The sequence below is a fragment of the Glycine max genome, chromosome 14 (genome assembly GCF_000004515.6).
Source record: "Glycine max cultivar Williams 82 chromosome 14, Glycine_max_v4.0, whole genome shotgun sequence".
NCBI classification, from domain to species: Eukaryota; Viridiplantae; Streptophyta; class Magnoliopsida; order Fabales; family Fabaceae; genus Glycine; species Glycine max.
Window position 1 is genome coordinate 46,701,264 of NC_038250.2, and position 15,750 is coordinate 46,717,013.

General features: G+C 34.5%; 2 protein-coding genes across 5 annotated transcripts; both read left to right on the plus strand.

The window, feature by feature from the left end:
* The first annotated feature begins 5,518 nt into the window (after nucleotides 1-5,518).
* On the plus strand, nucleotides 5,519-9,165 carry LOC100792029 (inositol 3-kinase). The gene is made up of 2 exons (XM_003544835.5): nucleotides 5,519-6,677; nucleotides 8,684-9,165. Exons 1-2 carry the CDS (start codon nucleotides 5,823-5,825, stop codon nucleotides 8,954-8,956), a joined length of 1,128 nt encoding a protein of 375 aa, XP_003544883.1. The 5' UTR covers nucleotides 5,519-5,822; the 3' UTR covers nucleotides 8,957-9,165.
* A 1,611-nt stretch (nucleotides 9,166-10,776) lies between these two features.
* On the plus strand, nucleotides 10,777-15,058 carry LOC100792556 (Elongator subcomplex subunit Elp5). 4 transcript variants are annotated; one of them, NM_001255893.3, is made up of 10 exons: nucleotides 10,777-10,985; nucleotides 11,126-11,316; nucleotides 11,399-11,491; nucleotides 11,643-11,809; nucleotides 11,965-12,011; nucleotides 12,915-12,984; nucleotides 13,181-13,404; nucleotides 13,496-13,585; nucleotides 14,261-14,336; nucleotides 14,422-15,058. In NM_001255893.3, exons 2-10 carry the CDS (start codon nucleotides 11,150-11,152, stop codon nucleotides 14,604-14,606), a joined length of 1,119 nt encoding a protein of 372 aa, NP_001242822.2. In that variant the 5' UTR covers nucleotides 10,777-10,985; nucleotides 11,126-11,149; the 3' UTR covers nucleotides 14,607-15,058. The 4 variants fall into 4 exon arrangements, with proteins under 4 accessions (NP_001242822.2, NP_001401666.1, XP_006595561.1 ...); NM_001414737.1 differs by having other exon boundaries at nucleotides 11,126-11,254; XM_006595498.4 differs by having other exon boundaries at nucleotides 10,800-10,985; nucleotides 14,459-14,810.
* The last annotated feature ends 692 nt before the right edge of the window (nucleotides 15,059-15,750 follow it).

Here is a 15,750-nt window from a genome sequence, read left to right on the forward strand (position 1 = left end):
CTGAGCATTTGAGTGAGAGGAATCATGAAGATAATGGATGCAGTTGAGCTCACTTAAACAAGCCAAGTCAGATAACAAACTTGGATTCACATGAGGCCTTTGCTTAAGCCTAAGCCTTAAGGGGCTTGAGTGGGGTAAATAGAGCATAGGAAGAACACAATACCTTGCTTAAGTATGACATTTTGTGCGATTAAGTGAGGATAATGAGTAACTAAACTAAATTTATTAGAAGGTCTCGCTTGAGCAAGATGTTTCTCGTGCTTAAGCGAGCCTTTCACGTCAGGCCCAAGCCCATATCAAAATATAAAAGAATTGAGATGCGATTGAAAAAGGGGTCAATGCGATTTGAGCAAAGATATTTGAGAAATAGGGCAACTACTTTCTAGGGTTTTAGAGGAGATTCATTACCTAGTTTTCATGTATGATTCTTGGAATTATAATCAAGTTATAAGCGACTAATCACCTCATCTGTTGGGGTTGGATAAGTTGAACCTGAAATCATGTAACCTTCTCCAATTAATTTAGTTATTTAGTTCTTATTATTCTTCTTCTTCTTATCTTAATGCTTATTTTAGACTAATCACCTATAATTTGATCTTAAGAATTGAAAGCATAATCAATAGACACCCCTTTGATTCCAAAACTGAGGAAGAGTACCTAACTGGGGTTGATTCTATACATAAGTCAATACCAATTAAGCTCTTTGTAATTCTTAAACCTTAAGGTTGGTTATTTGGATTGGTTTACAAAGACATTATGAATTAATCCAAATAGCATAGATGTACTCTCTCAACTAAGACATTAGGGTTAGAATACAACTATGAATCAGAGATAAAATGTATGATTAATTGGCTTATTTGGGAATCATTGCATTGATAAAGGGAAAAACCGAGTCCAACCCTGGCTGTCCAAACCATCAAATTTCACCACACTATTGCAATTGTTTTTGCTTAATCATTCCTTTTACTTGTTTTTATTCTTATGTTTTTATATTTACACATTCAACACAACCAATTGATAAATACTTTTTACAAACTTTGATTTTTAATTCCTAATTGTTTGAGTATACACTAGTCCTTTGGAAGATGACTTGGACACAAGTCCAATTACTATTTTGAAACTTAGTTACAGTTGACCGCATGAAAATCCCTATTAATAGGCTGATATTTTTTCAAATTGTTGTCTCCTAAATGGTATCATTAATTTTGTGGCTCAAGCTATTGCATGAGTACTTTCCTTTTACCTTCTAGAGAAGGAGATTTAAAGGATATTTAACTCTTTTTTGTAAGGTTCAAACAATAATCCAAGAAAAAGAATTAATTGACTCAGTTGGAACAAACTGACTATGAGAAAGGAGCATGGTGGCATGGGATTTCACCATCTTTACGACTTTAATCGGGAAGCACTAGTTACTTCCATATTCTTCTTAATCAAAGGGAAGGTCAGTGAAATTTTTTTTAACTAAATAGTCGCTTTCTAAATCAATTTCAGTCACAACCAATCCATAGGGGTAGACTTATTGTGTAGCTTATTTCCCCCCTTGTGTGAGGTTTAGATCCAATGACATGTTGTTGAGCTGTTTCGTGAATGGGTAGACTTAATGAGTTATTATAAATTTGACTTGAGGTTTAGTGCAATTAAATTTATAAGATTATAAGTATATGTATTTTAATTTAGTTTTTGTACAATTTTTTTAACTAAATCTTTCCATTAAATGTTCTAACTATAGTTTTTATAAAATACTATTTTTTGTACGAATGAAATAATAAAAGTTAAAACATGTACTATAAATTTGTTAATAAAATAAAAATATCATTATTATTATTGAATTTAAAAAGTTGGTGAAATTTCCTCAACATTCCTTGTGCTTAGGTGGGCTGTTTAATCCACTTATTTATAATTACTATTGATATATTATATTGTGTTTTTCTTTTACATTTATTTTTAATTTAATTTAATGATCTATTTTACTCTTTATTTTGGATTTATGAATTTGAATATTTCGTCAATTACATTTGTGTTAATTCAAATTTTGAAGTTAAATAATATAAATACAAAAAATAATTACTAAATTATTGATGATAAATAATAAAAATGAAAAATAAATGAAATAAATAATTCTTTATAAAATAGCATTTCCAATAGATTTTCCGACAGAAATGGTTTGTCAGGAATTTCCGACGGATAGCAAAAATTCATCGGTTAAAATTTCTTACGATCATTTTTTCGACAAATTTCGACAGTCGAAAATACGCTTTTTTTTTTTGTAGAGTTGCAAACCATCAAATTTCACAACACTATTGTAATCGTTTTTGCTTAATTGTTCCCTTCACTTGTTTTTATTCTTAAGCTTTTATATTTATGCATTCAACACAACCAATTGATAAATATTTTTTATAAACTTTGATTTTTAATTCCTAATTGTTTAAGTATACACTAGTCCTTTGGGAGATCACTTGGATGCAAGTCTAATTACTACTTTAAAACTTAGTTACACTTGACCACACGAAAATCCCTAATAATAGACTGATATTTTTTCAAATCTTTGTCTCCTAAATGGTATCTCTTGTCACTCTAACCATTTTCCCATTATTTTGAAGCTAGATCAAGCATCTCAAACCAAAAGCTAGAAGATTTCGGTTTGAGAATACTTGGCTAGAGGAACCCGAGCTACCCACAATTGTCCAATCAGCCTTGGATCGTTCAGCCAAAAATGATATCTTTGGTAAATTCCATAGTCACACAAATGATTTGCATAGATGAGATCAAATCTTGTAAGCATCAACTAGAACTATGTTGTAAAAACCCTGACCCAGCATCTATCTCTCGCTTCCTTGAGTTGCAAAACCATCTGAATAATCTCTTGAACCACGAGGAACAATTTTGGAAGCAAAGGACCAAAGCCTTTTGGCTTCGCGATGGGGACTTAAATTCCAGTTTTTTCATGCAGTTGCGAGTGCGAGGAAGAAGCGTAACATTATAGCCCATTTAAATGATTTGGACAGTAGTGCTACAACCTATGATCATATATCTGTGGTGTTCCCTCCAAATATTTCAGCAATCTCTATACAAGTGGAGATCCTAATGTTAGTGCCATTATTAATCATGTGGACATTAAGATCAATGAAGAAGACAATAATTTTCTTATATCTCCTTTCAGCAAAGATGGGTTTTGCCAAGCTCTCTTCCAAATGCATAATGACGTCTGATAGCCACAATCCAACTTTTTATAAACATTTTATAGGATTTAATTGGGGATGACATCTTTATGGCAACAAATTATTGGCTTAATGCAGGTGAATTCCCTTCTTTCTTGAACAACATTGATATTGTTCTCATCCCAAAAAAGTATAATCCCATATTTATGCTTGATCTGAGACCTATATCTTTATGCAATGTTTTGTATAAGATTATATCAAAAGTCCTTGCAAATAGGCACAAAAATCTGCTTCCCAAATGCATTTCTTGTGAGCAATCAACATTTGTGGAGGGACAATCCATCTTAGATAATGTACTCGTTGCTATAAAAACTATCCACCACATGAAATGCAAGGTAAAAGGTAAAGTTGGTTAAAGATCGACATAAGCAAGGCATTTGATAAAGTTGAATGAGAATATTTATTTTCTTTATTGATGAAGATGGGTTTTGATACCAAGTGGATAAGGTAGATAAGATTGTGCATAGAGAATGTTGATTTTAATGTTATGATTACTGGAGACACTATTGATTCTATTTTCCCTAGAAAAGGTATGAGGCAGAGGGATCCATTATCACCTCATCTTTTTATTATATGCATGGAGGGTCTTACAATGCTCTTGAAGAAAGCAAAAGGAAATGGAGACATCCATGGTATCAAAGTGTGTTAAGGAGCCCCTATCCTCTTACGCTTATTATCTGCTGATGATTGTTTCCTTTTTTACAGAGTCATTGATAAGGATGATGAAGTCCTTCAAAAAATCATTAACTCTTTTGAGAAATCCTCTGGCCTTGCGGTCAACTTTCAGAAGTCTTAGATCTTCTTTAGTAAGAGCATCCTAGCAATGCTAAGGATAATATTTCCAGTCTCTTAGGTATTTCTAAATGCTTGGGAACTGGCAAATATATGGGTATGCCCTCCATGATTGGGAGTAAAAAGAAAGCTATATCCAACTATTTGAGGGGCAGAATTTGGAAGAAGATAAATCATTGGTTAGGCAAACATCTTTCCAAGGCGGGAATGGAGGTACTCATTAATTTTGTGGCTCAAGCTATTTCATCCTATTGCATGAGTACTTTCCTTTTACCTTCCACTCTAGAGGAGGAGATTCAAAGGATATTTAACTCCTTTTGGTAAGGTTCAAACAATAATTCAAGAAGGGGAATTAACTGACTCAGTTGGAACAAGCTAATTATGAGAAAGGAGCATGGTGGCATGGAATTTCACCATCTTTACGACTTTAACTTAGTCATGCTAGGAAAGCACAGTTGGAAATTTATTTTCAACCAAGATGCTATTGTTACAAGGGTCTTCAAAGCTAAATATTTTTCTAAGGTGGACTTTTTGCAATCTAGTTTAGGTCACAATCCAAGCTTTACATGGCGTAGCATCTATTCTTCACGGGTGGTGGTTAAGCAAGGCCTTAGATGGTGTATTGGGAATGTGAACAACATTAACATTTGGAAAGACCCATGGTTCCGAGGAAGTGATAGAGCCTTTTTGTTCAAAGTGAACCACTTGATGGATTGGAGGACATGTGTGTTTGTGAACTTATAGACACTATGTCGAGTTCTTAGAGGAATGAGATTGTCCAAGATATTTTAATGAGAGGGACAACCAGCTTATTTTAGCTATGTCAATCCACTCCATCGAGCATGATGAGGATACAATCATATGGAAAGTTAGCAAAGAAGGTAAATATTCTGTCAAATCCACCTATTTTCTTGTTATGAAAAATCTTGTTAACAATGCTAGCTTACGGGTACCCGGAGACTGGATTACAGTTTGGAATCTTAACATTCCTCAGAAGATAAAACTTTTTCTTTGCAAAATACTGAGAAATTGTCTTCCCTCAAGAGAAAGACTTTCTACAAAGGGTGTCCAATGTCCTATTCTATGCCTTTTGTGCAACTCAAATCCCGAGTCTACATGGCATGTCTTCTTTGGCTGCACCCATGCACGTGAGGTTTGGTCTTTCTTCTAGATCTTGTAGCACCATCCAACTAATTGTTAATGAAGACAAAAAAGAAGGAAAGATATGGAGAAATAAGTTGATGGTGAGATCTATCTGATATGATATTCTTGTCTCCTTTGTATGAAGAAATTGATTGAGATTTTAGAATAATCAAGTAATTAAGTCTTTCATCAATGCTAATAATCGTCATAGGTGAACAACGATAATTAGTTGATTCAATTCTATCCACAATTGAGTGGTAAAGTGTCTTGTATAACGATTACCCTCGTCCCTAGAAAAGGGATTTCAAAAAAATAGGAGAAATATTTATTCACGATACTATAGAGTATCCAAGAATGACGTGGAATTCAAATCTTTGAATAGTCCAAAAACGAGAAACAGAGAAAGAAAGAGTACGCAACACACACATCCATGATATTGAGAATAATACTTGGGTGCCTGGTGTCGGCTCTGGAGCCAGCCACCATAACGTGACACCAAATTCTCATTCTGGCGCGCGTCCTCACATCCCCACAGTTACCACTATTCCTCTTTTCTTCATCATCATCTTCTTCTTCTTCTTCTTCTTCTTCTTGCATTTACATCAACTCTTCTCCCAACCCATAAAAAAAAAAAAAAAGTTCGTATTTTCCCTCCCATGATCGACCCTCATGGTCACAGACTCCAAGCCCATCATTCCCCGGCGCGGCCTCGTCGTCGGCAACTACTGTCATGACGTCCTCCACCGCGACGGCGAGACCGTCGCCGAGACCCTCGGCGGCGCCGCCTCCTTCATCTCCGTTATCCTCGATGCCCTCTCCCTTCCCTTCCACACCGTCTCCAAGGTGGGCCCCAACTTCGCCTACACCGCCGACACATCGAATCACCCCCCGTTAATAATCCCAACCTCCCAAACCACGCTCTTCCACGCTCACTTCGGTTCGGGCCACCCGGACCGCCTCCTGAACCGCGTCCGATCCTGCGATTCAATCCAACCCACCGACCTCCCGGACCAACAACCCCGGTTCGGGTTCGGACTCGCGGTCGGGGTCGGCGGTGAGATTCTCCCGGAGACAGTGGAAAAAATGCTCTCGATCTGCGACCACGTGTTCGTGGACATTCAGGCTCTGATTCGCAGGTTCGACAACATCAACGGTCGCGTGAGCCACGTGGCGCTAAGAGAGAGCGGGTTCTTCCACCTCTTGCCGCGTGTGGCGTTTCTCAAGGCTTCTGCGGATGAGGCCGTTTTTATTGACGTGGAGGAGGTGAGGAAGTGGTGTTGCGTGGTCGTCACGCACGGGAAGGATGGTTGCGAGGTGTTTTGTGAAAACGGTGCGTTTAAGGTGGCGCCGTTCGAGGCTGATCAGGTTGATCCCACCGGCGCCGGGGACTGTTTTCTCGGCGGGTTTGCGGCGGGGATTGTGAGGGGCCTGGCCGTGCCTGATGCGGCTCTGTTGGGGAACTTCTTTGGATCCATTGCTGTGGCGCAAGTGGGACCGCCCAAGCTTGACTTCAACTTGATTCAGGTTTGTTTCTTGCATTCATATTTATCATCAATTGGCTAGATAGAGTAATTTAATCTTGACATGAATGTTATTGATTTGTTTGAGATTTTCCAAGTATAAGATTCAGCGGAAAGGAATTAGTCTCTGACTAACGGTTGGGAGATATCTTTGGTGTAACGTAAAAAACAAAGATTTGTTGCTCATAGTGATCTTATCCGACTTGAACAGGAACACGATTGCATACCTGAATCTAGATAAAAAAAAACAAAGATTTAGAGTTTTCCATATACCCCTAAATCATTAGCTTGCAATGTCTAGAAGAAAATATATATTTAGAATTGTATTTGACCCTTGAGAAAGAAAACTTTAGGAGTGCTACATGTTCTTTTTCTGTATGGACCACTTTGGTTACATGTCCTACTTCTTCTTCAGAAGTTTGTAAGCAATGTGAGTACATATACTAATTACTAGGGAGAGAAGAAGATATGAGAGTTTAACAATTATACGGGAATGGGAATGAAATAAACAGGGAAGTGTTTTAATGTAAGAATAATTTAGTGTCCATTTGTTTTAGATTTTAGTGGAATTGATATTTAGATGTTGAATGTGATTGGGATGTGTGACCAAATTAATCTCAGCCACGGATTCCGCATTCGAATGTGTATCATGGTAGCACCAACCAAATAAGCTCTTAGTTTGAGGATGATACTATTTGATTGTTAGCAAAGTGGAACTGGATGAAATTTCAACTTTTTACTTGTGACTTGTATGGGAAGTGGCTGTGCTTATAAATGAAAGTTCTATTTAAAAATATGGTTATTTTGTTTTGTGGGAATCAATTCATTGTCATCAATGTTACTACTACATGCAGACTGTTATAGTTTGTTGGAAACTTAGGATATGCTATCTGCTATTTATTATTGAGGGATTTTGCTAGCTATGTCATGTTAGAATTGCAGACTTATCAATGCTGTTTTTTGTTTTCCTTGGTATTATTTTACAGGAAATGAACAATTTATATTTAGACTGCAGCTATTTGATTATATATTGTATAATTCTAATGCACATTTAGAGCCAAAAACAAGGTATTATAAGCAATAGGTTTTAGACTGTCGTTGTAATCTTTGAAGACAAGGTTATGATTGTGCATTTCATTTCTGTTGTTTTAAAGCATATTAACTCCCTATATCTCTAACGTTTATGAAGAATATTAAGAATGGAAGCTCAAGTATACTTTCAGCCTCATCCCCCCATGCCTGTCCCAGAAAAAGCATGATTACTCCTCTGGAAGCTTAGTTTCAATCTGTTGACAATCTAAAAACGGACCAGAATATCTCTCCAATAGGAAAAAAAAATGTTTTGGAGAATGGATATGATCCATTTTATTAAAAACCAAAATACCCAATAAAACTCAAACCCCACAGCCTTGGAAAAGTTGGAAAGTTCAAAATAATTCACATTCTTCAATCTCCAATATGGCACAGGCATGGTTCATGATTGATGATATCCACCTAAGAATCTAATTATTATTTGGTGGCAGTATGTTTACTTTGTAGTGATTGAATTCATTTTAACTGTAAATACCTGCATGAGTTACTTCTTTTTTATGTTTACTATGGTCTTAGTCGATCTTAAGAAAGAAAAACATGCACATCAAATGTAGTGAGTATCAAAGAAGACTTGAATAAAGATTGGAAAAAACACATGGCAAGATCAAAGACATGTGCAATTTGCTAGAGTAGATATGGTTTGTAGCATATTACTTGTATCCCTGAAACTTTGATCTTTAACCAAAGCCAAATGGTGTCGAGTGATCCATTTAGCCAAACTCAATGGGATACGGCTTTGTTGTTGTTGTCGTCTCTCAATTGGTGTTGTTTTCTTGTTATCTAATGATTTGTGTGCGTATCAGCCTGTACTGTGAAGAGTTGACAATCGAGAGTTTTTGTCTATATTCCTCTTAGCAATACAAAAAAAATATGTTATGATCCATCCCTTACTTTTGTTTATAAAATACAAATTTTCAGATGGTTAAGGATGAGATGCACAAAAGGAAGCTGCAGGATATTCCCTTCTTAGAAAGAAGAGATGAGTCGCCAGGGTTTCAGAAGCCACCTGAACAAGATCAATTCTATGCATCTCTTGTTACTGCCAAAGCCATAATTACTTGCCAGATTCAAGAATCTGGTCGGAATCTGCTAAGCTCTCCTAAAGTGTTTGAGCAAAATAATGCAAAGACAAGACTTTCACTGGCTTCTGTGCACGAGGAACCAATTCCAAGCGTTGATGGTAAACCCTAACATGGGATGGTTGGAGTTCCAAATCTCACTGTAACTCTCCAGTGCCCTTCCTTTTCATATCAAAAATAGAGATTTCTTAGCATCCAGGAATCTGTCAATTTATGGTGCCTTTTCCACACCTAGTCTCACGTGCAGCCTAATTTGTAGTTCTACTTGTACCAAATTACTAATAAATTATTCTTAAAAAGAAAATCGAGATTGAAATTCCATTCATGTTTGTATGCCTTGCTATATCCACTTTTATCTCTTTCTTTTCTTATGATGAGTTTCGCTTCCTATAAAAGATAAAAAAAAAAAAAAGAAAGAAAGATGAGAATATGTTGGAAAAGCCGTTCAACCGCAACCGGACATGGCACAATTCTATTATTTTGCCCAACTTACTGAACATTGCACTATCATTTAGAGCAAATTATCTTTAATGTGCTCCGATTGACTTGCTATTGTTTGAGATTTTAGCATCTTGATTGGATGTTATATACCTTGCACATCAAACTAAGAGTATATTTGATAAAATTAATAACTAAGAGTATATTTGATAAAATTAATTGATAAGCTAGTTGGAAGTTTATAAGTCATGAGTTGGAAAGTTAGAAGTTAATTGAAAACTTATAATCTAACTGATTTAATTGAAAGTATTAGATAAGATTATCAAATAAATGTCAAATGACATAAAATGATATGTTTAATATTTTTTACATTTAAATTTATTTCTTATAACTTATCTTAATATATTTAAATTTAGTTAAGTTTGAGATATTTATTTCTTCCAAAACCTTTAATTAGTTGTAGACTATCATATTAAATTTGTAATTCTTAACCTTTTCATTGTCGGCCTACCATTACTAAGATGTAGACTTTCATATTAAAAATGTACTTTTTTGTCTTTAATTATAAGATTTTTTTATAAATTTGTTCGTCTCTTTTTATAAGATCTTTTTCTAATTTTTAGATGCATTAATTATTTTTTTTACATACTCTTGTTTAATTATAATTATTCTCTCTTTAAATATTAATGAGAAACAAAAAAAATAAATTTATTATATAATTAATTATTTTTTAGAAAGATAAGAAAATGATCATTTTGAAATGATAATACAATTAATTGACAAATTTAATGTAATTAATTAAATTAACTATTTTTATTAAGGAATATGAATTAGTTGAAAAGTTATTATAATTAGGGATCCGGAAGTAACTCCCTAGATATAAATTAGATTAAATGAAGTTTTTCAGTAAAAAAAAAAGAAGATTTTTAAATTAAATAAAAGACACTTATAAGTTTGTGTATTAAATAAATTTATTTTGATGAAAATAACTTATAAACTAGTTAAAATAACTTATAAGTTATTCAAAGAACTTAACAAACTCGGCCTATCATTCTACTTGCAATGCTTTATATTGGTTGTTGAATGTAGGGTGGATTTTTTTTTTTCATATTTTTTCTATAGACTACTAAATAGATCCTCCCTTATGAAATGATCTATGGAATGAATAATAGAAACTAGATCTTTGTGCTTTAGAATGAACAGAAAGAAGAAAAAAAATTCTATATATGGCAGTTTTGCTTTCGCATCATAATGAAGTAATTTAAAAAACAAATTACAATCAATATATTTAAAAAAATTACAAAAGATAAATCATACTTTGAAATACGAATTTACCATAAAGAAATCGTGATTCAACCCACGATTTTGATTTTCATAAAATTATTACACTCAAATCGTACATGCACATATAATTTCAATTGATGATAAAAAAAAAATATAACTTTTTATCAAATTAATCCTTAAATATTATAATTTAATAGATTTATATTTTGTTTTTCAGATAAAGTTATCATAGAAGAAAGAGCAAAATAGTGTCCCATTTAAGGGTATAACGCCTTCCGTCTAACCAGCGAAGGAAATCGGTGGACACAGGTCTAAGTTTTCTGAATTTGTTTAAAGCGGCGGTGCCGCCGTGCCGGCTCTCACTGTGAACTGCACGTATCTCTTCTCTCTCAGGCCTGCACCTTCGTCTCCGCCAACAGGTACTCTTCCCTCTCCTCTCACCCCCCCACTAATCACTTGGGATTATTATGCTAATCGCTCATATTAGCACTTTAATATGCGAAATGGGCCATTAATTTGTTCACGATATCATTCTCCTTTTTCACTTTGTGTGTAACAGTTGTTCACCACCACGCAACCAAAGATGGCAGATTCGATTTGCAGAACACTGAGGGATGGAGCGTTGGAGGGAGAGCTTGCGCCTACTCTCACAATCAAGGACTCCCTCGCTTCACCTTTCGCCTTTCATGTATTCTCTCACATTCTACTTCAACTCTCGTCACACGTCATAGCACAAAAATCTCAGTCACAGTCAGTTTACTATTCCCAAAAATGATTACGAATTCTTTTATCTTGTAGTTCTTATTTTTAATCTCAATTTTTTCTTTTATAGGGGTATAGTAATTGTTGCACTTTCTCGGAGTCCATCGTCTTACACTTCTTTGTTAAAGATGAATGGGATGGATGTTGCTTCTTCTAATAAATGGTAAATATTTTAAACTTAATTGTTTAAAAATGTGTCTTATTTGTTTTAACTGCATTTCTTGTGTCTTGGTTACCATTACTTTTTTGGTGTTTTATCTTAATCTTGGAATAATTTGGATTTCTTGAATTCAGAGTTAGGTGTTGTTTTGCAGGATTCACATTTTGGATTGTTATACTGATCCTCTTGGTTGGAAGGATAAGGCAAGGAAATCTGCGAATGTTACGGATCCTTCTCAGCAAATTTCGCTTGCTACTAGTTCTTATAAAACCGTGAAGGACGTGGATAAGTTGTTTTTGGTAATTGCTGAACTTGGCAGAGGTATTACAGTTATGTGACTAAAGTTAGCTTATAAATTATCCTTTTCATTTTCACCGAATAAATGTCTTTGCATCAGTTGATGGGTTTCAGAAGTATGTGTTTTTTAAAAAGTTATTTCTCTTTCTGAATAGTTTTTCTAATTCATATACCTGCAGGATTGGTTGGAGAAAATAAAGCCCGCTTCTGTGTTGCCATAGACTCGGTATGTTTTCATTCTGTGATTGTCAATATAAGATAGAAGATATACATAGAAAATACTATTGCCACGACTTTAAATGAAGTTGAATTTAGTTTGATGGTGTTTTGGGAATGAATATTCTTTGTGCCTCAATGCTGGACATGCCGAATGCATAAACAAATAACTGAATACTTTATGATTGTTAAACTTATTAGAAGTTTGTTGTTTGTTTGTTTTCCCGCTAATGCAAATAACCTTGGAGCAAGCACATCTCTTATTGAGCTGGGCATAAAAATTTCATCATATCTATGATCAGTATACCAATTTGAATAATAGATTCTCATTGCATTTCATGGAGTCTGTGGGCTTACATTCTAAGTTTCATACTGCTTCAATAGTTATTATTCAGCTAATAGGAATCTGTTAACTTTTGCCACATTATAGTTGACAGAAACTTGAAAACTCGAATATTTCTCTATATTCTATTCAGTTCATTTTGCATGATAACCTTAACTACCAGATGATTTGAATTCTAAAGTTGACTTCCTTTGGGGGAAAACTGGAAAACTATGGATGGAAGGCATCAATGTATCTTGTTTAACCTTTTAAATTTTCTTGGAAATAAATGAACTGTTAATATTAAGTTATTATGTTAAATTTATTTGCCCAGTAACCTGTATCTAATTATCTAACCTGTTTGTGTGTGCAAGTTTCATATTTTCCTTTTACACTTAAAATTCTTGTGCAAAAAGATTTTACAATAACCTCCAAATTGAAACTTTAACATGACAATAAGAAAAAAAAGAACATCCTGCTCAAGGATTCTTAGTGTAATATTCTATTTAAGAAAGTATTGTTTGTTGGTTTCTCTTGTATTATCTGTTTGTGCATCTGTAATCCTAATGGGTTCTTGTTGGATATTATCAGCTAAGTGAACTTTTGAGGCATGCATCTATGCAGTCAGTTGCAGGCCTTCTAAGCAATCTGCGTAGCCATGGTATTCCCTCTTGAACTATTTTGAGTAAAGTTCCTTCCATAGTATTGTGTAATTAGGCATTAGTTAAGTGAGTAAATTTATAAGAGTACCTAAACAAGTGGGATAGTTGATTATTTCTGCAACTAAAATTTATAGCATGGGTTGACTTGATGCATCAATGATTTCTTCCTTAAATTCGTTGCTTTTCTTGTTGCAGATCAAATTTCAAGTATGTTTGGATTATTGCATTCTGACCTTCATGAGGAGAGGGCTGTGGCAGTTCTTGAGTACATGTCCTCCATGGTGGCCAGTGTAGACCCGTATCATCATTCTGCAGATGGTCAGAAAAGGTGTTTAGAGAGTTCCTTATATGATCAAAACTTTACCAAGGGAAAATTTAATGTCAGGTTCAAACGCAGAAATGGGCGAGTTAGAGTAACGGTGATTTCTTTCTTCCTGTTTGTAAGCTTATTTGGAATGACAAATCTAAAAATTTGATGCACTGATATAATATCTCTTCACTTTTATCCAGTGTGAAGAATTTAAAGTTGAGCCTGGAGGAATCAGCTTCTCACCTGTTTCATCAGTAGATGGAACCGTCATTGCAGGCATAGTGCCAAAGGTCAGTCTATAGTTTCCTGTAGATGGAAAACTGGTACTTCGAAGTTATGTCTCTGTCAGACTGTCACTAGAAGCAAAAGCCAAAGTACTAACAATCTTTTTGTAATTAGGTATTTTAAATGGTTTTTGAAAGAAAAAGGATCTACTGAAGAGATCTTTCATTTGTAGAATTCCCTCTTCACCCTAGGGTTTTGCTGTTTTGGTTGAATGGAGTATATAGCATTCACAAGGCCTTTTTCACTTTTCAGATGGTAAAATTTAGATGCTAGGAAATATGAAATCAAGCATAAATGTCCAAGTTCTAACTACTTACCAATGCGCTGATTTGGTTCTTCACTTTGTCGGTTAAAGTACTGAGTGCTTCTAACAGTACATATTTACACGGTATATTTTCTGCATACAAGACTGATGATAGAATCAAAGTGTTCTATGTCTAATTTGCAATGGGCACAAACTGTCTTGGAAACATCTCATTTGCTGAAGAAATGCATACAGATTCTAAGCACTTAGTTTGTTCACGTACTCTAAACACCCATGGAGATACTTTTGATAACAGAGTATATCTGCAAGTACATAAAACACAGTCAAAAAAACCTGTCTGGAGACTACCAGAGACCAAGCGAGAAATGTATTGTGATATGAAGTTGATTCCTTTTCATTGATTGTGTTTTAACAGGTGCAGTTCAATCTCCAGCTGTCAGAGAAGGAGCGAATTGATAGGTCAAATGTTGTGCTTCCTTTTGAACACCAGGGTATGAAATTGATTTGTATTTGTTCATGTTTTACATTGTTTCATTTATATATAAACTCTCGTGCTTAAGCTCTTTATTCTTAAAGGAAATGGTAAACCAATACAAATTTATGATGGTAGAAGATCCCTTGAAGAGAGCAACAGTGAGGCAAATCCCATTTCAAGTGGTAAAAAGGAGGATTCTGCCATGGGTGAAATTATATATTTTCGTGATTCAGATGATGAGATGCCAGATTCTGATGAGGACCCGGATGATGATTTAGATATATGAATATACTCTTGTTGGTAACTTTTGTATCCCTAGGTGACATGAAAGGATAGATTAGGTTTATGACTGAACAAAATGGGAAAAAAATAATCTGATACTGTTTAATTGCTTAGAAGTGAAATGCAGTGTGCATCACATTCCAAAATATTGTACAACCTACTGAGGAACCTGACTTAGTTTGGACGATTTTGAGAATGTTTCTGTCTAGCGCTAGTCTCTACAAACCTTACTCTTGCTTCAGCTGGCAATAGAACTTTTAAAATAAGTGTTTTTAGTCCCTCAGGACAAACTCTATTAACACTGTTTCCTACGTGATGTCTGTCTTGAAGGATTAAAAACACAGATTTCTTAAAGTTCAAGGATCAAAATGTATGATGGTGAAGTTCAGGGATTAAAATCAAGAATTTTATAAAATACAGGGACTAAAAAGTAAAAACATGTTTTTTCCAAAATTATATATATTTCACGAGTGAAGTCCTTCTGTGTACAATCACCATAGCACTTTGAAGTATGAACTATTCTATGCATGCTTGGCTGAACTGCATACTTCAAAAATGCTGGTTAAAACTCAAAATTGATACGCAGATTGGTTAAGGGTGTGTTTATACAAAAGTTGGACCCAAGCGTAAAGGGATGTTCACCTAATTGAAGGAGAGTCCTCTCCGTTTTCTTCCTAGGAAAGTCCAACCGCAATCTCCAAGGACACACCAACACCATGTCTTGTTTTTCCTTTCCTTTGTCTTTCAAGGCTAATCACTAGTGCACGTTATAATATAAAGTGTAATAATAGTTATTAATTAGAAAATTAATGGTTGAGGTATACTTTATTCTCTAAAGTATAGTCATGGTCTACAGATCTTTCTAACCAAAAAGGTTTTCATAAAAAAGAATTAATCCAATTTATTTCCTATAAAGTCCTACTTGGCTAGGTTTGGTGGGGACTAAATCATGAGTCCTTATTAATTAGGTGACCTAACCTATTTCTACCCATAGATTAGATTTACCATCAATTATATCAAAATTGTGATTTTGTTAAAACAAAAATATGGAAATTACTTTTGCTTTTGAAAGTATGTTAGGGTTAAAATTGAAAAATATTATCTTTTATATTAGTTAACTTTTTTTATTAAGTTTTATTTAAAATATT

Excerpts from the sequence above, each read along its gene's own strand:
- LOC100792556 (NM_001255893.3), top strand. The coding sequence starts at position 11,150 with ATGGCAGATTCGATTTGCAGAACACTGAGGGATGGAGCGTTGGAGGGA. Across the intron at positions 11,492-11,642 it reads GTTGCTTCTTCTAATAAATG|GATTCACATTTTGGATTGTT; the intron begins GTAAATATTTTA and ends GTTGTTTTGCAG. Across the intron at positions 14,337-14,421 it reads GCTTCCTTTTGAACACCAGG|GAAATGGTAAACCAATACAA; the intron begins GTATGAAATTGA and ends TTATTCTTAAAG.
- LOC100792029 (XM_003544835.5), top strand. The coding sequence starts at position 5,823 with ATGGTCACAGACTCCAAGCCCATCATTCCCCGGCGCGGCCTCGTCGTC. Across the intron at positions 6,678-8,683 it reads TTGACTTCAACTTGATTCAG|ATGGTTAAGGATGAGATGCA; the intron begins GTTTGTTTCTTG and ends ACAAATTTTCAG.